The sequence below is a fragment of the Dermacentor variabilis genome, chromosome 4, assembly GCF_050947875.1.
Source record: "Dermacentor variabilis isolate Ectoservices chromosome 4, ASM5094787v1, whole genome shotgun sequence".
In the NCBI taxonomy this organism is placed as follows: Eukaryota; Metazoa; Arthropoda; class Arachnida; order Ixodida; family Ixodidae; genus Dermacentor; species Dermacentor variabilis.
The window spans coordinates 136,570,178-136,596,568 of record NC_134571.1 but is presented as its reverse complement, the minus strand read 5'-3'; the positions used below and the strand labels follow the sequence as shown (position 1 = coordinate 136,596,568).

The 26,391-nt window shown below is 50.1% G+C and overlaps 1 protein-coding gene across 1 annotated transcript in view; it reads left to right on the top strand.

Moving 5' to 3' along the window:
• Positions 1-1,369: 1,369 nt before the first annotated feature.
• LOC142578349 (uncharacterized) overlaps positions 1,370-26,391 on the top strand; it is a 43,062-nt gene continuing 18,040 nt past the window's right edge. The window contains exons 1-5 of the mRNA XM_075687746.1: positions 1,370-2,415; positions 5,045-5,290; positions 5,723-6,006; positions 10,777-10,886; positions 13,628-13,966. Of these exons, the coding sequence (XP_075543861.1) occupies positions 1,370-2,415; positions 5,045-5,290; positions 5,723-6,006; positions 10,777-10,886; positions 13,628-13,966 (2,025 nt within the window). The remainder of the gene's footprint in view (positions 2,416-5,044; positions 5,291-5,722; positions 6,007-10,776; positions 10,887-13,627; positions 13,967-26,391) is intronic.

Here is a 26,391-nt window from a genome sequence, read left to right as displayed (position 1 = left end):
TCCGTTATCGATGTACGTTGTACACGAGACGTGTACGAACTCTTCAAATTACGCATGGATTGTAACTCGCAGTGTAAGAAACTGTATTGTGATACAAATATGTTTACGTCCTTGAAAGCATACACGTACTCGGCAAAAAAATTAACTCCTTGCCTTTAATGGAAAGCTGCTCACATAAACACAAGTCAGCGGCATTCCGGTGCTAATAATCTGAGCAATGCAAGCAATGAAAGATCATTGGTGCCAACATTTCTGTTTGTAATTAAGCCTCGATGTTGGTTAAAAACTGAAACCCAACCTCTCAGTCGGACTCTTTTAGTTGAATAATCGTATTTGTGCATTTAGGAAAGAGGAAAAACCCAAACGGCACGTTTTCATACGTGAACTTCCAAGACGAATGCACTGACCTAGTACGAAGAACAGTTACCTTTAATGTCACGTGGGCAGCAGCCTGCTTGAGTGGACACACGTACATCAAGGGTATCAAATTCGTCCAGACCCGAAATTAAGTCCAGCTGCAGCGAGAGTGTCCACTCGACCACTTGTCCACGCCGCTGGGCTAACTTGCAGCACGCTTGGGTGACATTTGATTTTCGATCGACACGCTTACGGGCGCCGCCATGGTTGTAACCGTGGTCGTGACATTGCCGATCAGTATGTGGTTCCCTTCCTTCCTGTTGAGCTAGCCATTCTACGACGCCGGTACGGACTTGCGTGGGTCCTTGCTTTTGTTACCTCAACAGATTAACCGTAACGAAAAAAAATGTCGCGATTTGAGCATTAACCGAGCACCTAGAAGCGTTATTTGTAGCAATCTCGCTGCCGTACATATAATGTTTCCTTCAACAGTTTCAACGCGCTGCTATGCGCAAAGATTTGCGTGTATCATGAGGGCCCATTCTACGTGGCCATCTTACGATAGCGAGAAAACACAGCACCTGAAAAAGGCTATAATCGCAGCATACAGTAATTTCCGTATCTTCTATAATGGAATGACGTTTTCCTTCTCCTATTCTTTTGCCACCTTGTAAAGGCAATGAAACAGAAGAACTGCTCGTACCACCGTCTGCCTATTTAAGTCCAGTGCTAGGCCGAGGTTTCTCCCAGCGATCTCCAGTTACCCTCGTGTTGCGACAGTTGACTCATCGAGATCAGCTAACCTCGCCCACCAGGTCACCTATATTCTGCGTATGACGCTTCTTTTCTACGCAGGCTGTTTCTCGGTGGCAAACAGGATGAAGCGGAACGCGATGCCGAGATGCCGTGGAACCAGAACCTTGATCGCCATGGAATTCGGCCGAAGAGTGCGAATATGTCTCGGCTACGATCGTTCGTGCCGTCGCCTTCCGTAAGGGGGCGACGGCGGGCCATGTGGGAGAGCGGCGAGTGGAGCCGCTTGGAGGAGCCTCCCCTCCCCCGTATCATCCGCATACCACCTGACCGCTGGCAGCAGAGCTCTTCGAGCCCCCGTAAAGGGGGCTCTCCGGCGCCTTCGACGAGCGCCAACACCAGTGCGGCAACGCGGGCGTCTGGCAGTGACAAGACGTCATCCGGGGCTCCCTTCGAGAAGTCACCCCTGGTTCAGGGGCCGCCATTGCAGGAGCCGCCGCCGCTTTCCGCGGCATGGCTCGCGCAGAAGCTGCTCACTTCGAACTTGCACAACGCCCAGGCCGATGACGACGATGGCATCGTCGTACGCGTCCAGCGAGAAGACAAGAAAGCGTCGCCGATGGCAACGTCGCTGTCGCAGCCTCCGCAGAGACGTAACCACCGCTCAGACGGCACCATCGTAGGCGTCCTCCGGGAAGATCAGAAAGTGTCGCCGACGGCTACGTCGCAGTCGAAGCCCCCGCAGGGACGTGACGAGCGTTCACTCCTCCCAGCCTCCGACATCAGTTCCAAGACTCGCGCGACACTTCCAAAAGGCGAGGGTCCCGACGAAGGCGACGGCAGCAGTTCTTCACTGCCCATCGAGTGGGACACGACATTGGCGACCCGTCGTGAAAATTCTCTTCGGTGCAATTTGCCTGCGACGTCGGCCACTGACCGAGAGACCAGACACAGCGATGAACCCGGAGATGACGTCCCCTTCGATATTACCCCATCGTTGCTGCCTTTTGACCCGTCCAGGGACGTCGAGAAGGCCTCTTCGCCGCCGCGGTACTCCCTGCCGCCTGCGTCCGTACCCATGCCGAATAACGCCGACGCCGCCACCCTTGCCGAGCGGAGCTGTGTCAGGTTGGGCTCGCTGAAGGCAGAGACGCGGTGGCTTTCGCAAAGCGCGGCGCCCCCCTTCTCACGAGGGCGCTGGGCGTTGACCAGGCCACAGCTGCGGCAGAAGTCGGCACCTCCGTTAGGGGCATCGAACGCGTCTCCCGTGGCGCTGGGCGACCACGATATCACTGGGCAAAAGAGGTACGTCATGTATATGTGCGCGAATGTTCTTACACCAGCTACCGCCGACAGACGTGGTCGAAATTCGTAATAAAAAGGTATAGCGCGAGGAGACTCAAGTAAAAGAGCACAGGATGGCACGCACGGTGTAACTTGTCCTCTTAATGAGGGCGCATTCTACAGGACGGGCAGCAGTGCTCCGCAGATTGGAGATGCATATCTCCAACCACGTGCATAGCGCACTCATCCGGGCTCACCCGTGTTTTATTCTCCGCGCGCCCCCGGCTGAAGAGTAGCACTGTCGTTTCGGACAGTGCTTAAGGGTGTTGTCGCCGGTGATCTGCAAAGCGCTTGTCCTGGATAAGTTCCTGGTTCAAGAGCTTTGTCGCTGATGCTCGGCAAAACAGAGGTACATACATGAATTGCATGTCCAAACCGAAGAGTAAGTGACGAGGAGGTCACCGAAGGATGCCGCCGAGCGACATCCTTGATTTCGAAGCGGCAAGGTTGTGCCGCGATGACGAAGCCCGAGCGTTCGGATGCGCCGAGAGTTGCAAAGCGTAGGCACGTAGAAAACGAGGCGGCTCAAGAACGCGCCGAGTGTTAGTGTGTACAGCACGGTGAATGAAATATGGCGTACACATCGCATGATGACTGTGTGTGTACTGGGGCATGGCTCACGTGGCACTTCAGCGGACAATTTGCGCTACAATAGGTACTCTCTCAATGTGGAACTTAGAAATGAACCATAATCAATAGACAGGAGCTAAACACTGATCCGGACAAACAAAATCGAAATACCACGCAAAGGAGTGAATGCTGTGGACACATCATTATTTAGGAACACCATCTATGCTTTCCCGTCTCCCCTAATCTATAGTACCGGGGTACAGTGCGAAGGTTAAACGAGGACACAGACAAGACACGGATGGCCGCTGTTAGAGCCCCCCTTCTTAAATGAGATTGCTGTTTATTCGCTCTAGCCATTTCATTTCATTTACAAATACAACACTTCAGTTACAACCTCCAACGCACGAGCTAAGTGCTGCGCCGAGAACTATATGTACATAGTTGTGGCGGCGAAAAAAGCACGCTGGCTCCTTTGGTATAACATAAAAGAATAAACACGACGTACGTGAAAGCAAGTTCATTTAAACAGAATTTAAACAGTGTTTATATATATATATATATATATATATATATATATATATATATATATATATATATATATATATCTAGCTCTGTGTGTGTGTGTGTGTGTGTGTGTCTGAGTTGCCAGATTTCGGCAAGTGAGAAAGTGAATAACACATTGAAAATTATATTCACTGGACTGGTTTTACGTGTCAAAACCATGGTATGATTATTTGGCACGTCGTAGTGGGGGACTCTAATTTGGACCACCTGGGGATCTTTAACGTGCATCCGATGCACGGTACCGCAGGTGTTTTTGCATTTTAACCCCCATGGAAATGCGACTGCCCCGGCGGGGATTTGATGCCGTGCCCTGCGGCTTAGCAGTGCAACACAAAAGTCACTACGCCACCGCGGTGGCTATTGCGTATACAAAAGTGTTTAGAACTGAACGCAACCTGATAACAATCCCAGACTGGTAGCGCCTAACGCCTCCGTCACATTGCGATTGGCATAGTCATTTAAGGTCCTTCAATGTACTCAAGGGTTCCACCCTGGTAAACCATAATGGTGGACAATCCTGCATTTAAATTACGTCTATAAAACGTCTAATGTGCTCTCGAAAATACATGCGAGCTGGCGTTCTATCGGTATCGCAATAGAAGCCAGCCATACGGGGGCGCCATGTACAATAGAGATCAATGAGCATTATAAGGTCAAAGAGTGTTCCAGCTTCATTCTCTATTGCTAAATATCTGATGCGCCTGTGAATCTTAAGAAAATTATTTCTTTATTGTGCGCTTTATTACCTCTGAAAAATAAGCGTCTTCCCAGCATTGAAGAAAAACGAGATTTATTGGTTCTGCGTGAACGCCACTGCGTTCAAAAACCTTGTGTAATTTCAACAAGAACGTCTTCACACCTTGAGGAACCGGCACTCTTTTGACCCGTTTTAGTACGTTCTGACACTAGCCTCCATTATATTAGGCTCTGTACATTGGGAGAGGAAGTAAATTCTTTAATACGCCGTTATGCCGTTTTCTTATTTTGGCCGCAATTAAGTATTCAGAGAAAAATCACTCTCAAGAAGCGTACACTTCACACCACATTTTTAAATAACCTTCGTCTGTCCGTCTGCCCGTCCATCTGTCCCTCCGTCCGTCTATCAGTCCGTCCTTCTGTCTATCTGTCCGTCCGTCTGTCTGCATATCTGTCCGCCTATCTGTCCTTCCGTCCGTCTGTCTGTCTTTACTACGGAAACCTCAGGTGAAGGGGAGACTGAGCTGTAATCTTGCAGTCTAACCTACCAACTAGCCTAACTTCGTATGACTCTGCATTCTTCGTTCAGTCACGATACTGCATCTTGCCACGGGATTCTTTTTGTTAGAGATCGAATCAGTATTCTGAGTGAAATTGTACCTGGCTGAACGATATTGCAAACGTGATTGATTAATGTACGAAGTCACCTGCAGCTTCAGAGCCACCTTTCTAGCCGACGCTTTCGCTTCACCCGGTGCAGGAAGGTGCAGGGACAGATCCTCACACCCGATGTCAGCAACCGGCAAGGCCTGGGCACGCCCTCCACGGACATCAGCGAGGACACTCTCTTGGACACCGCGTCCGTTGCGCTCTCTTTCCTTTCGCCGGCATCTTCGCCCAGCAGCGATGTGACGCTGCCCAGGCCGGACATCGACAGCGCCATGATCAGGGCGGCGGACGCGGTAGAGACGGACGATGATGGCGTTGCCTCCAAAGATCTGGTCGGGCACCCTTACCGATTGGTTCTTTTTTGAAGGGAAGATTGTAGCAGAAGGCATTTTTCTTTGCTTTCTTATCGACGATATATATTATCTTAAGAAAAGAACATTATAAACAACTCTTTCTGTTCTAGGATTAGATAAGGCTGTTACTAATTTGTTGTCCTCGGATGCATGGACCGTCGGACATAGCTATGGGAAGGCTTGCGCTGCCATGCAGGATTTCTGTAGGGTCATTGCGATTTAAGCTCCTCGACATTTATAATTTTCTTCCCACTGGTTTTTTTCATGTCACATACATTTATTTACTCTCATCCCATATTTTGATTCTAACTTACCTTATCTTCAATTTGATTTAATTTTTTACATATCGTATTTTATTTCGAAAGACCCGGTTAGGGTCCAATTCCTCTTAGTGGGCATGTGCCACTAATTCCAAGGTTCTACATCTGCAAGGCGGGAGACGCTCGACTGGTGGAGGCGTTCGTGGCCTCGGCGCTGGAAGATTCATCCTTGAGCGACGGGGCGCCGCCCCCTCTGCCACTGAGTGGTGCGGAACGGGCGGCTCACGAGGAAGCGCGCGTCGCCATGATGGTCGAGGCACGGCGTGTTCGCGCCACCCCATCAAGACCTGGATCGTCAGCGCGCCGGTGGAAAGTTAACCCTTCGTCGCAGACTTCCCTGAAGCGCCTGTTCCCGTTTGCTGCTCGGAGAGGTCGTAATGGTTTGTAGCCAATTCAATCTCCTGCTCGAGTAACGGCGTCTATAGCAGCTCGAGCTTTGTGTGTTAGTCGTTGCGGCGTGACCACATGTATTAAAGCGAACAGCTTTCTTCGGGGCTTTCAGCCGTTTTCGTGGTCGGTGACAGGGCTTTCCCTCTTATTGCAACGGGTACGTGCTCTTGCGCGGCCGAGTTGCGAGTCGTGTTCTTGACCGAACTACAGTATAGCTCTTTGAGAGGTACTTACATACCTCCTCTCGCACGAGAGCTTTGGCGCGTGTTAGGTTCTATTGCCTTTTACTCTGCCGCCTGGTCTGGCGTCAAGGTTGAGGAATGCGTTCATCGCCGAAGTCCGCTACGCGTCTCTTGTCGAGATGCGCTTTTTCGTCTTTCTGGCTTACCACAGCTTCTCTTAGACTGACTATCGCAGTGCGAGGGTGTCGCATTGTTTAAAAGCGAATGGCCGAATGTGTGTAATCTTTTCGACGCGGTCGAAAAGATTTCCACAGCGTACTACCCACAAACAAACGGACTGACGAAGCGGCTCTATCGCACGTTGACAGAAATGCTGTCTATGTGCGTTTCTGACGACCACTGATTGGGACAGCACGTTACCCTCCGTTACCTCGGCCTATAATTCGCACACTCACGAGACCGCTGGCTTTTCACCCTTAGCTTCTGTTCGACCGCCACCCTTCTTTGCCCTTTGACACACTGCTTCCTTCCTCGACGAACATTCCCATTAAATATGCGCAAGACTCTTAGCCCGGGCTGACACGGCCTGCAAAATTTCCGGCTCCCGGCTCACTAAGTATCAGGCCGCGCGGAAGATTCAGTACGACAACCAACATCGGGATGTCCGATTTTCTCATGGCTCCGCTGTCCTTCTATGGAGACCATGTCGCCGCGTCGGCTTGTCTGAAAAGCTGCTGCCGCGCTACACAGGGCCCTACACGATATTGCGTCAGGTTGGCGATGTGAACTACGAGATCGCTCCGCTGGACTCGCGTGTCCCCACGGACGTTGTGCATGTGTCCCGGCTGGAGCCTTACTTTGTCGCGAGTTCACTTGCCTTATAGTTAGCGCCGAGACGGCGTCTTTGCGGGCGGGGGTTATGTTACGGCGCAGTAAAGAGTGGCACCCGTCAGAAAAACACGATTTGGCGTGTAGAGGTACAATCGGTCTCGACAGCCATCTTGTTTACGCATCGTTGATTTTCTTGTAGATATCGTAAACACATCTTTATATGCTACTTCTGCAACGCAACAATAGGAACTGATTAGCACACTCTATATAAGTTATCCAGTTATTGAAAAAATAATAATCCACGGCTTGTCTACACTGCCTCTACGCGTTCCTAGCAAGGTCCAGCGCTCGTTCACCCAAAGTGATCCTTGTTCTTAACCGTATTGTTTCGAGCACAACGCACGGAGTTTCAACTCGCATCTGCGCGTTTCTCTTTAATTTCTTTTCATTGCAAGAGCAATTATATGGACGTGTAAGTCAAATTTTTGCCGTTGTTGCAGTCGCCGTGAGGCTCTGCTTATGTTTTGGTATATGCGTGCGACATGCTTATACGAGGGCGAATCAGAAAATATTTGCCCCTATTTCTTTAACCAAATTACGGCTGTAAATGCGAAGTCATCATCATCATCAGCCTGGTTACGCCCACTGCAGGGCAAAGGCCTCTCCCATACTTCTCCAACTACCCCGGTCCTGTACTAATTGTGGCCATGTTGTCCCTGCAAACTTCTTTATCCCATCCGCCCACCTAACTTTCTGCCGCCCTCTGCTACGCTTCCCTTCCCTTGGAATCCATTCCGTAACCCTTAATGACCATCGGTTATCTTCCTTCCTCGAAATGCGAAGTAAACATATCCATTCCCAGCGCTGGACCTTCCTTGGACCGGCCCGGCCTTACATGCCGGTAGCTCCGCGGCACGGCGCTGCTGTCAGTTGTTGAAGCAGGCGGTTGTGCTTCGCACGTCCACGGCGTACGAGCAACGAAGCGTGATTCGTTTTCCATGGAGCAAAGAACAAACGCCCATAGAAATCCACAGGGAAATGCAGCCCACGCATGATTAAAGGAGTCTCGCTGTGAGAAGCATGAGGTGGTGGTGTTGAGAGTACGCATAAGGCCGTGAAGTCTTGCATGACAATGAGCGTTCGGGGAGGCCACGTGCGTCGCTGACAGACCACAAGGGTACCTCAAATTTACTTCTGCGATGGGAGAAATATATGAACCGGTCTGGGGACTATGTGGAAAAAAAGTAGTGTAAAGTACGTAGAATAATACGCATGTATGTAATTCCCGATATGTACCTTATAATGGCTAATAAAAAATAAGGGCAAATATTTTCTGATTCAACCTCGTACACACAGTTAATTACGAATCTACGTACTTTTTTATGTACATTACACTATTCTACAGCGAGTCTGTACACCTCTACTGTCCAAGGAAACTTTCATGTCGTTGTGGTAAGAAAAAAATTTCCCATACGTGGGCCGATCCCGAAGTTGGTGCAATACCGGCCCGACACGCGGCGGACGTGAAGCAGGCGTTAAGCACTCCCCATACGTGGGCAGATCCCGAAGATAGTGCAATATCGGCCCGACCCGCGGCGGAGGTGAAGCAGGGGGTTAAGCACTCCCCATACGTCGGCCGATACCGAAGATTGCGCAATGCCGGGCCGACCCGCAGCGCAGGTGACGCAGGCGTTAAGCACTCACAATACGTGGGCCGATCCCGATGATAGTGAAATGCCGGGCCGACCTGCCGCGGAGGTGCAGTTCGCCATTAAGGGCCAGCCCCACATACACAGCTTCGCTAGTCATCCTTCAGAGAGTGCAAGGGCACTGAGTTATTTTTTTTTTTTTTCGTATAGTCCCGACACCAGTTCAGATATCAGCCCCATCGCAGCGGTGAACTTGAAATGCCCCTGTGATAAAATTCAGCCGACTGACTGTGGAACCACCGTCGGGCTGCTATCTTGGCTTCATCGTTGCAAATAAATCGCTGTCCGGCCAGGAACTTCTTCAGCGGAACGAAAACACTTTCCGCATACGTGAGCTGCATTTCCCTGTAGATTTCGAAGGGCGTTCGTCCCTTGCTCCATAGAAAACGTATACACTTCGTTGCTTGTACGCCATGGACATGTGAAGCACAACCGCCATATTCAACAACTGACGGCAGTACCATGCCGTTAAGCTACTGACAGGTAAAGCCGGTCCGGTTCAAGTAGATACGTAGACTTCATATTTACATCCGTAATTTGGCTAATTGGCGCAATTACTTTCGAATTCGCCCTTGTAGATCCCGTATATCCAGGTTGCATAGCTACACTATTCAATCACGAAAGTTGCTTAGAGAAAATCTTGCATGGCTGACTAAATTATTCCTCATAATATTGAGAATGGCATGCTGCAAGCAAACATCACAAGACATATGATTCACAGTGTATGCCCTTTATCCTAAATCGTTTCAGACTGATACATATTAAAGGTGCAAAATAGTATCAGTGCCCAAACCTGAAAGTTATGTGCTTGGACTGGCTCGTCGTTTTACGTGCAGCGCAGTGGCGCTTTTGCGATGTCATTACAGGCCCTATACGGCGTGGTAAAGCTTTTAAGTGTGCCAGAAATGTTCGCGCATTCGCGTATGTCAACTCCGTATCAGTGGGACTTGTGGTTAGTTACAACAACGTCCGAGAAGTTCAAGTGCAACATGAACCTTGCTATTGAAGCCAGTGCTTCGCCCTTCGCGTGAAACTGCCCTTTTATCGCGATAGCAATTATATGGACACTCCAGGCGCATTTCTGCCGTCTGCGTCGCCGTCGCCGTGAGGTGCCGTATAAAGTGCATGGGCGTTAAAATCGTCGCTGCGCGTCGTATGCTGTATCTGCGAGTGAAAGATTGCGAGGGTGAGCCGGCGAGCGCGGCTGAATCTGGCGTGTGCGAGAGAGGAAGGCCGGCAGGCAGCGCTTCCTCTCCTGTAACGTGCGAAGCACGGGGTTGAGGCGAGGGATGGAGGGAGAGGGGGGGCGTTATTCTCCGGCGGCTGCTGCTTACGGCGCGTTTAACGGCACAGCCATGCGGGCGCCGTATCTCGAAAGCGATCTGCGACATGGACAAAGCGCGCGCCCGCTCGGGCCACATCATCTAAGCGATCTAAGCGAGTGCGCGTAGTGACGGTAGCTTCGTATCCGCTGTGATTTCGACGTTCAGTTCGCAAGCGAGAGATACACGAAGGTCAATTCGATCACTGCTGCTGCGGGGATTCCTCACTCCAGCATTCTGACAGCGAGTTTCCGCGCTCGTCGAGCGAGATGTGTTCACGTCTACCGTGCTTGTTAATTCAATTGAAATGCGTTGGCGGGCTAGTTGGTTTGAATCCATGATAGAATGTTTAAGCGCGACTGAGCAAGGACGCAGAAAGGAAGAGGCATCCAGAGACAGCGCTGTCTCTGTGTATCTGTTTCTTTATTCGTCCTCGTTCAGTCCCGCTTACATATGATGCTATTGTTAATTTAGTTGGTAAGTGAATGTTTACAAGTTCGTACAGCCGATATAACAATATCTTTACTTCGTATAGCTATCTGCTAATTTGCTGTCGCAATCGGTGTTTTGCCTTTCGGGTGAAACTACGACTTTTTTTTATTAACGCTGCCGATGGGACTGCTTTTTACGTTTGTGGTGCAGAGCACATACTGCCGTCATACACCGCTTCCCCGGAAGTAGAAAATGAGCAGTTCTGCGCGCTTCTTCTTATACAGGCTCTCGGAGTACGACACCGAACGGTCATACCAAGGAAGTGCAAGTGGACCAGAGCTCGTCGTCCTCCACGGACATCGACAACCTGGCCGAGATGCTCACCAGCCTCAAGGTGAACCAGCCTTGGGACACCCGTATTACACCTTTTGTTGCTGTCCAGCAGTATGGACATAGTGTATGACTGCCGCAGGTTCCCGTTACGCGGCAAGACGTGCACCCCTTCTGTAACTTCAGCAGACCACCAGCCGATTATCCGCCCTGCCCATTACGTGGCCTGCCCAAATCCGTTTTTTCCTCCTAATGTCAGAATATCAGCTACTGCCGTTTGCTCTATCATCGTTTTCTTCGTGTCTTGTAAGGTTACGCCTAACATTTTTCGTTCTATCGCTTCACTGCACGATCCTTAAATTTCTCTCAAGTTTCTTTTTAACCCTTTCTGCCCCATATGTTAGCCCGAGAACACTATAAAGATTGCACATTTTTGTTTCACAGACAGCCACAAGCTGCCAATCAAGATTTGGTAATGCCTGTGATATGCGCTCCAACGCATTTTTATTCTTCTGTCGAGGGAAGGGAAGCGCACTCTAGGATGGCAGAGAACTAAGTCGTGTGATGAGAGAGAGAGAGAGAGAAAGAATCAGTGTGAAGAAGCTCTTATAACTTCCCCTAAAGTGACTGGCTCCCTTAGTGCAGAACGTCGTTGGTGATCGCTGCTTCCCGTGCCTGGTTCACCAGGATGCACTGACCTTGCATGTCTTGGGCTGCGAGCGAAGCCTCCCACGGATCATCGCGGTCCTCTTAGACTTCTCCCTCGTTTTCCGTGGTGTCCGCTTGGTTGTTAGATACTGGGTGGCGCAGACACTAGCCCGCCATGTGGCGGAGTGTGCAACCTGTGAAATACAATGCTTTGCACTTAAGTTTTAGTCTGGAGGCGCCGAAGGGCGACCGTCTCTTCCCTGCTGAGTTTGGGATGAAGTGATGGATATTCGCTTCTTTCTAGTTGGTAATGTTATAGGGTATCTAAAATGTTTCCTGGGGCTGTCCTCAGGCCTCGTCACCTTACGAGTCCCCGCTTGCAGGAAGGCCTGGCTTGTTTGATATCGGGCTGCGGTATGCGCCCGTTCTCGCCAAGAGTTCAGGACCCGGGGTCCAGACGACGAAATGTCTCTGAACGTTGCTTCTGTTTTGAGATATTTTGCATGGTTTTAAACGCGATCGTGGACATGCGACATTTCTGGGAGCTGCGGCATGCTGAGTTGGAGACGCTTAGTATGATGGTGGTGTTGGTGTGCGTTGATATGGCTAGCGCGACAGCCACTTCGTCGGCTATAACGGGGTTTTGTATTAGAATAGTAGCAGAGGCTTTTCTTCTTGCTAGTTTGTGGAGCTTACTGCGTAGGCGGCGAGATTTCGGTACTTGGAGGTATCCGTATATCGTGTGTTTGGCTCTGCAGAGTATTTGTTGTGAAGCGCTCTTGTGCTTGCCTGTCTTCTTCATTCGTGTTGTGTGGGGTGCATGTTCTGCGGTAATAGGGCTATTGTGATGGAGTCTCTGATATGCGTCGAGATGCCGACCTTCCGGTCAGACGTTGCCATGAGGTCTACTCTGTAGCCAAGACCTCGTAGGATGGTTGTGTCACTCAAGATTCATTTCAGCCATTCAATTTCACTGGTTTTATACGCTTCAGCGAGCTCCTCCTAAGTGTTGTGGAGGTCAAATTTGAGGAGTAGTGTTGTGGACGCTGCGGCGGGAATCCTTAGAGTTGTTTTAATGTATTTGCGTAAGATAATCTTAAGCTTTTTTACTTGAGCACTCTTTGGGGCCAGCTAGGTAGTTCCGTAGACTATACGAGTGGTGAGGAGTGCTTGTAGAATTGTAGCGTGCCTTTTTTCTTGAGACCGTGCCGTTCATTGGCAATGCTTTTGATGAGATGCGTCACTTGGTTGAGCCATCTCTGCAGCTAGGGAGCTGCCGCAGTCCCTGATCCGTCCTTGTGTATGACGAGACCGAGGATACGTATGGAGTGCTCTTTCGTGAATTCATTTGCGTTTACTGTAATGTTTGGGTCAGGTATCTCGTAGGCGGGTGGTCCGCCTCGGGTACCCGCTTTGAGTAGGAGGAGTTCGGATTTCTCTGGGGCACAGTGTAGGCCGCATGTGCAGAGATATCGTTCGATGCGGTAAACTGCTGTTTTCAAAACGTCCTGCTGCTTGCCGATGCTTGAGGCTCTTGTCGATAGTGTGATGTCGTCGGCGTAAAAGGCAGGATTTAGTCCCTCCATTTTATTGAACTCTTTAGGCAGCTGCCTCATCGCTATGTCAAAGAGGAGACGCGGAATTACTGAGCCTTGGGGTGTGCCTTTGTCCGATAGTTGCAATATCGGATTTCTAGAGTTCGGAAAATTTGCAGGCATGAGATGGAATCAGCTGGCGCAAACGAGCAAACGGGAACTGCTGCGAGAGGCCGTCGTCCTGCAGTGGACATTATTAAGATTATGATGATGATGGTCTTTCAAGATACACAAAGAAGTATGCAGTTTTTTTGTGCCGAAGGTACAGCAGGCAGCTTCACTAGCAATAGAAAAGCAAGCAGCTGTGATGGGCAGTTGCTGTTGCCAGCGAGAGAGAGTGAGCGAGTAAGCACAAACCTTTTATAAGCAATACTACTAAACCTTTCTACGTGCCACCCCCTTGGGTGAAACAAAATGAAGTGAAATGAAATTTAAATGTGCTATACCAATCAGAAATGGTGTGAGCCAACGTTGACAAAGCGAAAAACGAGGTCAGCTGGCTTTTCTTTATTATTATCACGCAGTCTGACAGACATGCTGGCGTGTTGACGTGATGATGCAGGTCGCCCAGCCGTACAGCAGCCACCACCGGGCCGAGCGTACGCTACTACGCGAGTACTCTGTTGGCATGGTGAACAGGAGTGCACCGGCTGCGGCACCCTCGCGTCCTACACGAGCGGATTCTGCAAATCGACTGCGCTCCACACGACCGGCTTCGCACGCAGCAGCAGTGATCGACGCTCCAGCGCGTCTGGAAGACGCGTGTGAAGCCGAGCAAACAGGGCCTAATGTCGAAACGGGACCGACGCCTGCCGTACCTGCACGGTTTTCCGTGCCCGAGCCCGCTAAAGTGGTGGTTGCGGTGCCGGAGTTACCGCCGCTCACGGACTCCGGTAGAAAGGTGAGGCAATGTCCGACACTTATAGACCAGCAAGATGCTGGGGAAAGGGGGGGAGGTGGAGAGGAGGACCGAACATCAACTGCGGCAAGGAGAATGGGCGTGATAGTATTTGGCAGGCACGTTCAAGTCATGAACGGCAACTTCCTAAGGTGACCCCATCTGCAGGACCCGTTTGAAATTTTGGTTGTATATTGTAAAACTTGTGCCGTGCAGGCAACATTTTGAATTAAGCAATTTCAAAGGACATTTAGTGGTAGCCGAGATAGAATCGAAAGGAACGTTTCGACGCCATAGTGCGAGGCAGCGAGCTGTCCTTAATGGTAGCGGAGGCTCTGTCTCCCATTGCTTTGACCAGCACCCGCAAGCGATATGTTCCTCTCCCATATGGTAGCCGAAGGCCTACATCACGTTTACGCCGTGACTTTAGCCTCTTTCTTTTTTGTTCATTCCCTACTTGCGAAGCGGTAGGATGTGGTATTATGCGCTATGCGTTTCACAGCAGTCCGCGAGTGTGCGCTGCTGCTGGCTATTTGCGCGCTGCAGAGGCTGACACCTTTGACGGAGAAGCGCCACGCCTGTGACGTCATTTCCACTGGAGGAGCGAGTGGCTTCCGCGAGAACCAAGAAACACGCATGGGATATTGTTTTAAATATTGGCTCCTGTCTGTGAGTACATCAGTGTACTACGTTGCAGATGCCAGCCTCACTGTGCGACCTAACGCACCGCACTTTTTTGCTCACGCCGCATAAACCGGGTGAGGGGGCCAATTAAAAGCTGTAACGGGACGCGAAGGTCGGGCTAAAAAATCAACAGAAGTTAATGACCGCGCAAAAAGAGATGGAACGGAGAACTGTTATGCAAAGACAAGGTGCAACAAGACGGTAGTACGGAACAGAGACCAATGTATGCCACCGATATTTTATTTTAATTAAGAGGAAGAAAGTTGATTTCAGAGGAAGCTTTGACTCGGGGCCTCCTATCTAAATACATGGGGCAGGAGAACTAGTTTTCCTGTGCAAACACTGCACCAAACTTTATGAAGATCATTACATTTAAGCGATAAAGGTAGAATCTAGCGACTGGTGCAAGGGGATCTTAGATTTTGACCGCCGATCCTTGTATAAAAATTGTTGAAAATCGAAATTTTTTTTAGAAAACGGCACTACCGAGTTTATACATTGTAACTGAACAATGAAAAGTTATACAAGAATGTTGTAAATTGCATCTAATAGTGTACTAGACGAGTGCAAAATCGATCTATGATACATGGCTCCTAAATTGGCCACTAATATGCGATTAGGACTTTTGAAAAACCTTTGTAAACGCTGTAACAAATTCTCGTATGATATAAATAGTGTATAAAATTTGTTCGCTTTTGATGTTCTAACGGATATAGTTTACAGAACGGCGATATCTGTTCTTAGTGCAGACTTACGGATTTGTAAACTGCGTTGGTCTATTTTTTCACACACCGACGTTTGGCAATTTCCCCAACAACGTTCAACCCCTAAATCAAAATTTCGCTTCAATAGACACTAAAATCTAACTTCATCTCTCATATTCAACAGTTTTGATTAAAATGGGTCCAAGCGTTACAACGAAAAGGCATTTCTGCGTTTTTACGTTATTTGAATAGGTGGCGTCGGAGTTGGGCCCTAGCTAAAGCTTCCTCTTAACCAAGTCGCGTGATTTGTGGAACCGGTAACCGATCGTCTGGTAAAGTAAGCAATGGGAAGTAAGCGCAGTTGAAAATGAATGAAATAGAGTCGGAGGGGTGATAAGGTGAGGAAACGCGCAGGCATAGGCAGGCATCAGCAGTCGCAGTATGCGGGTAACTGACGATTGCTGAAGCGGATAAAGGCTCGTAATGTTTATTCAAAATGACGCAGCGACTGGCAGCCTAATCTGTATGGCTGCAGCTGAAAGCTTCTAAAGCCCAGTGGCATTGATTCCGGTGGGAGTTCTTGCGCGTCCAGCTGCTTCACTTCGACTCTCTTTTGAGGTCGACATATCTTGCAGACAGAAATTGTCTTTTTGCGCGAGAGTATAAGTGGCTCACCACTGGAATCATGAAGCTGAGCTTGAAGTCACGAAGGAGGCGAAAGCCGGAGGAGGGAGGCGCCTGGAGGTGAAGAGAATCGCGCACCGAGGAAAGTACGAAGGGGTACACTGAGCGCGCGGCGAAGAAACCCCACCTAGAGGAAACTCTAATGGGGCGATGAGCGAAGCGGGTAAGGAGAACAGAGGCGAAGCGTCGGGGAGGAAGACGGTAGGCGGATGGCGCAATGGTTTGCCCTCTCAATCTGACACGTGCCAGAAAGGAAAGCGAGGAACAAGCGCGCCATCTTCCCACGTGACGGGGGGGGGGGGGGAGGGCAATCCTACTGCGGCGGCAGCTGCGTATGGTGTGGCCGTGCGAGCCGTATCTTGAAAGCCATCTCCGACGCGGACAGTCTATAGGCGTCTAAGCGCACCGATGGCTGATAGCTTCGTGTGCGCATATGCATGCGCTTACGCGTAACTCGCGTTCGCAAAGTGAAGCATCACTAACTTTTTTTATTTAGCTGCATACGTGAAAATGGGGAATGACACATGTACCTTCTTTGCGGAAATACGTAAATTGAACGAAATGGGACTAACTGATGTTTTATTTTATGTGTTGCTTTAGTCAAAGCGCACACCTCGAAGAACGAGAAGAACGTAGAGTTAGCACACTTTATTGGCAAAATGCTGCGGCTAACACGTACAACATTCAGCGGCTGCATATCACGAATAGATGTCCTGCCAAAGACTATGCGGGCTGCTCGCACTGCTGCAAAGCAGCGACAGCCGAAGCGATGATCACAACATAAGAAACGCAAGAAACCGCAGGGACGGGGCGCGGAGATGGCCTGGAGAGGGAGAGCGGCAGTGAAGGGGCGACTATGGTTTCGAAACGGGTCGGTTGGTGTCACTGCCGAACCCAGCACTGCAACCTGTTCGCTGCGACACCGTTTAATGCTGAAATTAATACTTGGACCGTTCCACATTACCTTAGTTCTGCGCATGCGCTCACGCAACACATCGCAAATGCCTAGCAGTAGCTGCACCTTTATACGTTGGCTTGAGTATAATAAGAGTAGTAATATTAATAAGAATCATTAAATAAATATGAATTTTCGCCCAAAGGCGAAGCATCCATTGCTATAGCAAATTAACAGACAGCCATATGAAGTGAGGACGGTACTTTTATCGGCCGTATCAACTTGTACACATTTGCTTGCTAACTAAATTAATAAGCATGGTGTCAGCAAGCACAGCAAATATGAGCACGTAAAACTCGATGACTGCGGACGCTCCCTGTCAAAGCGTTGGCGTGTGGAAACGCGCAGCAGCAAGGAGCGAAGTGACATTTGTGCTGTATATCGCTTCAACGCAAAGCGAGCGCCGAGGACATGCAGTACGCCCAAAGCTACGAGCCGCCGACGAGCTGATACAGCCTTAATAAGGAGCAGTGGTAGGTACTACTCGCCAGCCCTGACCCAGGAGAGTAACTAGCCCTCATCCAACCGGTTCGGCGGGCAGCAAAAGCCAACGGAGTCCTGGACTGAGGGCCCCGACCTAGGGTGCCTCGATGCCAGCGCCGCCGTTCAGGGTGGTGCCATTCTTTGACCACTCCCACGCCGCCTCTTTCTCGCTGCGACGCCATATTGAATCACGGCGGCCGGTCAGAGTGGTCGCAGTTGATCGGTGCTAACCGCTGAGCTTGCGTTGTTCGAGGCACTCGCTGGTGGTTCAACTTGTTTAACAGTGTTCGACTGTATGACTGACAAGCTTGTCAAGTCCACTGAGCCATCATGACGGGCTGTTGTGTGCCAATGTGCTCCGGGTCAACACGTAAAGGCCTGCGTTGTTTTTGCTTCCCCCTGGACTCGCAGCGAAGAAAGAAATGGGAAGCTCAAGTAAAGCGGGATCGGTGGAACGCAACTGACAGCTCATATATCTGCGAGGTGAGTTGCAGAACAGTTAAGTCTTATTGGTCCGTATTTTGCAATTAAAGCAAACTCGTGTGCGCCGCTGTTGCATAGGCAGCGTATAGGTACGCGCATACGTACGGGCGCGAGCGTGTTTTTCGTTTTGAACTTAGCTATTCTACGCGAGTAGTGCCCTGATTATAGAGTCGGACGAGGGTGATTTTGATTCGCGGAATATTTAACACTAGCAAAAAATCGTAACGTCGCACACCTGTTTTATATTTTCACAGAAAACACTGGCGTCTCCTTTGCAAAGTTCGCGTCGCTATTGTTTAGACAGCAGAGTTACTTTTACGTTAAGCTAAAATAGACGAACCAAAAGTTGAGTGCTCGTTATTTGCTACTGAAGCCACACACTGCTTCATCTGGAGAGTGCGGCTGTTGTGCTGGTGCCACTCGAAGCCCTGCGGTTTTCTTTGAGATCTCAATAGATAATTGCGGCTTATTGGTATATAATTGCATCGGTGCTATTCGAAAACGACGTAGCCGATGTTATGACCGCGGGCATATTTGCACTACGCTGTTCGTAAGCAGACCTTATCGCTGCATGTTCGTTCCCGATCGTGGTTGCTATTCCGTGACGGAGCTAAATACCTAAGCAGGATGTACTCATGTAAACGTGCAGCTAACGCACATTATGGGTCAAATTTTTCCTGAGCTTTCTGGCTCGGCGTCCGTCGTAGCCTGCGCGTTGTTTGGAAACCTGCGAGGTTCGGTAATACAGCAACATTTTTTATGAACATTTTCTGTCAAGCACCTTAAATAACTGGTTATTTTTTACAAGTATTTTTGTATCAGCCCTAACAAACGTGAATAATCGCATTTGGTGTTTTATTTATTTTTTTAGCTCCACTTTGAAGAGGACCAGTTTGAGAAAAATCGGCAGGATGGACGCCGCCTGTTAAAGTCTACAGCTCTGCCCACCCTGTTCGACTTTAGACCTGAGTAATAATTGTAGTGGGAGCGCATTATTTCCGCGATTTGCAGTTATTTCAATAAGCATTGAGACATGTCTTTTTTATTTTTATTATTCAGCTCAACCTAAACGAAGGAAACTCCCTATGAGACGAACTGCCGAATGTGGACCTGCTGGCGAGGAAGGCACCAAGTCCTCCTCAACACTTGCTACAGACGCTGACTAAGAAGACTCCGCAGAACTGAGTCGAGATAGTACCTCTTCTTTCGAAGAAAATGCAGTCGAGCATGAGAGCAATGAAGATATTTCTTCGCTCTCTGTATATGAGCTACGAAAGGCCCTGCAAGATGCGAAAAAGAAAAACACTGATTTGCAAGAAAACTTGTCGACATCAAAAAAGAAGTTAAAGACTGCTGCCAGGAAAACAAAGCGGTTAGAAAAAGACCTCTCAACGCTGACCAAAAATCTGGATTTCTTGAACGAGGACCAGAAGGCTGCCTTGAAGAGAAAGAGCCGGAAAGGCAGTGCATGGAGTGCAGAAACCATAAAGAAAGCGCTGCAACTCAAATTTGCTTGTGGCTCTGCAGGCTACGACTTACTTTTAGAACAGGGCAATTCTCTTCCCTCACGAAGAACACTGCAGACGACTGCAGCACCTATCATTTAAGCCCGGCGTTTTGATTGATCTAGTAAATATGATGAAAGTGAAAGTGGCCGCAATGTCAAACATTGAAAAAGACTGCGTCATATTTCTCGATGAAATGGAGATGCGCAAGGGTGTCGAGCTAGACCGCAGTGGTGACGGCTTCCTTGGCAAGGTGACGCTCCCTGAAACCGACCGAGCAGCAAACCATGTACTCGTCTTTATGGTTGGGGGCCTAAACACCCGCTGAAAGCAGGTGATTGCTTATCACTACACAGGTGCTTTTGTCAATGGAGAGAAGCTGAGAGACTTTGTCGTCCATTTAATCAACCTTTGTGCAGACATTTCTTTGCGTGTGCTGTGCGTGACATGCGACATGGGGAGCTCCAACCGTGCTATGTGGCGGAGCTTAAACCTGTCAAGCTCCCGCTACTCTGACACTAGATGCACTGTTCCCCACCCTGGTGACAATTCTATGTCATTGTTTTTTATGCCGGATCCTTCACATGTACTAAAGAATATTAGAGGGCACCTCGTGCGAAAAGATCCCATGAACCTTAGTGAAGAAATAGTGGCAAAGTACAATTTACGCAGCAGTGACGTGTCGATTGAGTACATAGAAGCAGACCTAAAGATGGACTCAGAACAACTGAAGGTGGCACCTAACCTGAGTACCGTGCACATTTCCAACGGCCACTTCACAAAGATGAAGGTAAGGGTAGCTGTTCAGTTATTCCGGGAAGCACCTGCAGCTATAAGGTACTGTTTGAATCCCACCGATGGCAACGGTTGTTGTGGTCGCACCGATGGTACGACCTGTTGGGAACTCGGCGCTGACGCCCGTTGTTGCACCTGGGTCGCAAGCCCCAAGGGTAGCGTTGGCCTGGCGGCCTGGCGTACAACTGGAAGCATCCGAAGGTCCCGGCAAAGCATGAGTCGACTGGTAACAACAAAACAACTTGTTTATTTTAACATCGCAAAGAGTTGGCGGTCAGGTTGACCGAAGCAGAGAGACGGGAGAGCACTTTACTCAACAGAAGAAATCGGAGCCCTCCTTTTGGCGTCCGGGGGCAGCTGTTTTTATACTCTCGCAGTTGAGGGCAAGAAGGAACCCCTCAATAGACGAGCACGTGATTGTACAATGGGATAAGGTGACGCATACTGTCGTAGCGCTGCCGGTCGGGCACAAAGACTGGGAGGAGAAGGTGACTCCTACTGTCGTATCGCCTCCGGTCGGGCACAATGGCTGGGAGGAGAAGGTAACTCCTACTGTCGTATCGCCTCCGGTCGGGCACAATGGCTGGGAGGAGAAGGTGACCCCTGCTGTCGTATCGCCGCCGGTCGGGCACAATGGCACATACACTCACACACGCACATGAAGACACGTGGCATCGGAACATGCCTGGACGCGCTTGGCGGGGAGCGTAGCGGCGACGCCGAATGGGCCAAAATGTCTGCCGCTTTGTTGCAGTCGCGCCGGCTAAACCGCGCGTCGTAGGCGAAACGGAACAGACCGCCCCGCCGGGGGAAGGAGATCCCGATGGACAGGGGACTGCATCCGCTGTCCGGAGGGATGTCGCTCGATGATGCTCATAACCGAAGTCGGGCGTCCCTCGACGTTTCTTGAGCGCAGCGCACAGAGAAGGCCTCGTTCTCTCGTTCAGGTTCGCACAGGACACTGCAAAGTGACTTCGGGAGAGTTCACATTCTTGTTCTCGTTCCCGGCAAGCGTTAGAACTACGCTGAAACTCAACCGCTCAGTCAGCAAGCACGGCACAACCCTCACTAAGCCCTGCCAGGCTCTTTCCCCTTTTATACCACTGCCTAGTTCCTTACAGTAGTCTAGCATCACTCAGAACGCGTCCACAAATTGGAAAATTGCACTAGAAAGCATATCATCACTTTGAAACACTAAACAAAAGCAATATGTTAAAAAATCCTGCCTCAGGAAGAAAAACATCAGTAACAAACAATTTTGAGGCTGATTCCTACGTTAGGGGCTTTGACTTAAGCCATCGGCGTTACCGTTGAGACTCCCCTTTTTGTAACGCACCTCAAAGGAATATTGTTGCAAAGCGAGGCTCCAGCGCAGGAGGCGGCCATTTTTGGGAGAGATGGTCTGCAGCCATTGGAGAGGGCAGTGATCCGTCTCAATGATAAACCTCGAGCCGGCTAGATAGCATGACAATTTCTGAACGGCCCACACGAGACATGCACACTCTTTCTCGGTGGCGCTATACGCCTGCTCACGACTGGTCAGCTTACGACTAGCATACAGGACGGGGTGTTCTACTTCTCCATTTTCCCGTTGGCACAGTACAACGCCCATGCCTCGCTCACTAGCATCGCAATGAACAACGAACCCTTTTGTATAGTCTGGCGATCGTAGCACAGGCTGGCTTGTTAGGGCACTCTTTAGGGCGCTAAAAGCTCTTTCCTTTGTCTCGTCCCAGACGACTGTTTGAGGCTCTGTTTTTCTTAGAGCATCCGTCAGGGGAGCCGCGATATCAGAGTACCTAGGGATGTACCTCTGATAGTAGCCGGCGACACCTAAGAACGACCGAATATCGGTCTTCGTGCGCGGTTGCGGGAAGTCTCGCACAGCGGCCACCTTTATTTCAGAGGGGCGGCAACGACCCTGACCAATAACGTGACCGAGGTAGACAACCTCGGCCTGTGCTAACTGGCACTTAGGAGCCTTTACTGTCAAGCCCGCTTCGCGCAGGCGGGTTAGCACTGCCCGCAAGTGTGCCATATGCTCAGACCAGGATGCGGAGAATATCGCTACGTCGTCTAGATACGGTAAAGCGAATTCTTGCTGTCCCCGCAACACTTTATCCATGAGGCTTGAAAAACAGTATGGCGCGTTCTTCAAACCAAAACTCAATACTTTAGGACGGAATGTTCCCATTGGTGAAATGAACGCCGCATACCTACTAGCCTCTTCTGTAAGTGGAACCTGCCAATAACCCCTGACAAGATCTAGGGTGGAAATAAACTGAGCGCTACTAACTTTCTCAAGGCGCTCCTCGATGTTAGGGATCGGATAAATTTGATCCTTAGTGATGGAATTAAGCCTGCGGTAGTCGACGCAAGGACGAGGTTCCTTGCCCGGTACCTCAACTAAAATCAAAGGGGAGGTATAATCACTCTCACCTGCCTCAATAACACCGAGCTGTAGCATTTTCTTTACCTCAGCCTCCATAATATCGCTCTGGCGGGGTGACACCCGATACGCCTTGGATCGTACTGGCTCTGGGGAGGTAAGTTCTATATCATGAGTAAGTACAGAAGTCCTACCAGGCCTCTCAGAGAACAGACCTTGAAACTCTTGTAAGAGCTGGTGTAGTTGGGTTTTCTGCTCAGGCGACAGCGGTGCTTTACTGATAAGGTCACTAATGACTTGACCGGTGTCTTCCCTGTTCGTCACTGAGCCTAGTCCCGGAAGCTCGACCGGAAGCTCTTCAGGAACGTTTACCATCATGCACACCACTGCTTCCCGTTGTTTATAGGGTTTGAGCAGATTACAGTGGTAAACTTGCTGTGCTTTCCGCTTTCCTGGCAGACTCACCACGTAGTTAACGTCCGACAGTTTCTGAACAATTCGTGCTGGGCCCTCCCACTGCACGTCTAGTTTGTTGTTTAGCGATGTGCGCAATATCATGACCTCATCGCCCACCTCAAAACGACGGGCCCTGGCGGTCCGATCATAATAAACCTTGGCCCTCTGCTGGGCCTTTTCCATTGCTTCACCTGACAACTCCTGTGCCCTTCTTAAGCGTTCGAGGAGCTTAAGCACGTACTCCACCACGACTGGGTCGTCGCCCCTGCCTTCCCACGATTCTCGAAGCATGCGAAGCGGAGACCGAAGCGAGCGACCGTACACCAGCTCAGCTGGCGAAAACCTCGTAGCCGCATGCGGCGCGGTCCTTAATGCAAACATCACCCCAGGCAGACACAGCTCCCAGTCAGTTTGATGTTCAAAACACAAGGCTCTCAACACGCGCTTCATGACGGAGTGGAGCTTCTCAACGGAATTCGACTGTGGGTGGTACACTGAGCTGTGTAGCAGCTTTACCCCACACCTTTCGAGAAAAGTTGTCGTCAAAGCGCTAGTAAACACTGTGCCCTGATCTGATTGGATTTCCGCAGGAAAACCATCTCGCGCAAATATGGACAGTAGTGCATTGACTATCTCCACTGAGCTGAGTTCTTTAAGCGGCACTGCTTCAGGGAACTTTGTCGCTGGGCAGATCACAGTCAAAATGTGTCTGTACCCCGTGGCTGTTACCGGCAGAGGTCCCACTGTATCAATAACGAGCCGTCTAAAAGGCTCCGTAATGATAGGTACCAATCTCAACGGCGCCCTTGATTTGTCCCCTGGTTTGCCCACCCGCTGACAAGTGTCACATGTCCTCACGAAATGGTCTGCGTCCCGAAAACACCCTGGCCAATAGTACTCTTGCAAGAGACGGTCCTTAGTTTTCTTAACTCCTAGGTGTCCGGACCACGAACCCCCATGCGACAAGCGCAACAGATCCTGACGATAGCATTGAGGAACGATCAGCTGATCGAACTCCACTCCTCTGCGGTCTAGATACTTCCGGTACAGGACTCCACCTCTTTCCACAAAACGCGCATTTTTCCTGGCGATACCTTCCTTGACATTGCAGCGTATGTTTTCTAGGCTACCATCCTTCTTTTGCTCGGCTATCAAAGCCGACCGGCTGACTTTTAGCAACCTATTAAGTCCGTCTGACGTAGGCGCGATGAGCAAATCTGCAGATACCTCTTCTAACTTTCCAGCATCGGCAATTTCCTCTCCGGTATCTGGTGCCTTTAACGTTACAGACTCAATTTTATTCAGTTCAGGCGTGCTCTGAATATCAGCTTGCTGCGCCTCTGACCCTTTTTCATTGTTTGATAACGTCGGCCCCGCAACTACCGCCTTTGCAGCGAGCTCCCGAACCTTCGATCTGGTTAAGGCCTGAACACTAGCTTCACCAAACAAAAGCCCCTTCTCGCGCAGGAGGTGATCGGACCTGTTCGAAAATAGGTACGGGTACTGGGGGGGCAGCATAGATGACACTGCCGCCTCCGTCTCAAGCGCTCCGAAAGGTCCTTCAATAAGCACTTTTGCTACCGGCAGACACACGCTATGAGCTTCCACGGCTTGCTTGATCCATGCGCACTCTCCCGTGAACATATGGGGTTCTACGTAAGACGGGTGAACTACATCCATCGTAGCTGCGGAATCGCGAAGCACTCGGCACTCTTTCCCGTTCACGAGGAGGTCTCGCATGTAAGGCTCGAGAAGCTTCATGTTCTCGTCAGTGCTGCATATTGACAAAAACACAACTTTTGGTTTTGTTTCCGGACACTGCGCCGAAAAGTGACCCGGCTTCTGGCACGTATAACAAACGCGCGCTTGCCTCATCTCGAACCGCTTTCTGCGTTTGGCTGCCGCCGTCTCCTTACGTTCTGTCGGACTGCTTTCACTCGCATCCGCACTACGTGTGTTCCCCTTTAATCTCATGGGTGTGAACTTCGGCCTCTCAAACTTCGAGCCAAATTCACCCTTTTGACCGTCCTTAGCTCCGCGAGCCCGACGCGTCACAAACTCCTCGGCTAGCTCAGCGGCTTTAGCCACCGTACAAACGTCTGGCCTATCCAAGACCCAGTACCGCACGTTCTCAGGTAACCGACTATAAAACTGTTCTAGCCCGAAACACTGCAGAACTTTATCGTGGTCACCAAACGCTTTCTCTTCTTTGAGCCACTCCTGCATGTTTGACATAAGCCTGTACGCAAACTCTGTATATGACTCACTTTTGCCTTTCTCATTTTCCCGAAACTTCCGACGGAACGCCTCCGCTGACAGCCGGTACTTCTTTAGCAGACTCGATTTCACTTTGTCGAAATCCTCTGCCTCCTCTCTATCCAAGCGAGCGACTACGTCGGCCGCCTCGCCGGGTAACAAAGTGAGCAAGCGCTGTGGCCACGTTTCCCGAGAGAACCCCTGCTTCTCGCACGTTCGCTCAAAGTTAACCAGGAACAAACCAATGTCCTCTCCAAGCTTAAACGGCCGCATCAGGTCAGTCATTTTGAACAATACGCGTTCTCCTGCACCGTGTGCCTGACTTCCATTACGAGCGCGTTCCATCTCTACCTCAAGACGCTTCATTTCCAAAGCGTGTTGACGGTCGCGCTCTTGTTGCTCTCGCTCTTTCTGTTCTTTACGTTCACGCTCTTCTTTTTCTTTCTGTTCTTTAAGTTCGCGCTCTTCTTTTTCTTTTTGCTCTTTAAGTTCGCGCTCCTGTCTTTTTGCAGTCTCCCTCTCCTCAATGGTCTCAAGGCATTCCGACAGCTCGTCATCCTCAGCTTCTAACTCAAGAATAGCCTTTAGCAGTTCAGGTTTTCTGAGTTTGTCTGAGACATCCAGACCCAACTCTCTTGCAAGCTCCAGCAATTTCGGTTTGCGCAACGACTTCAAATCCATGGCTGCTCTGAATGCTGCTTTCTCTACTGCTTACTATTGTCTTGCCGCAAACTAACCCGGCAGCAACGACAACCACAATTACCAGCTCTGTTTCTGACACTAACAAAAGCCTGGCAAAGCTCAGAAGAAGAAAGTCCCGCACTCACCAAACCTCGCAGCCAAGAGTTCAGCGCAGTCGTTCCGCTGCAGGCAACCAGTCATCACACAGGGCTCGTTGCACTGCTCCCGGATCGTTGTTGAGCTGCTCAGCATACAGTCAACTGCATCTCTTCGCTGCTGGCCTCCGTTGTCGCGATCTCACCGCTGGCAGACAGTTGTTTGAATCCCACCGATGGCAACGGTTGTTGTGGTCG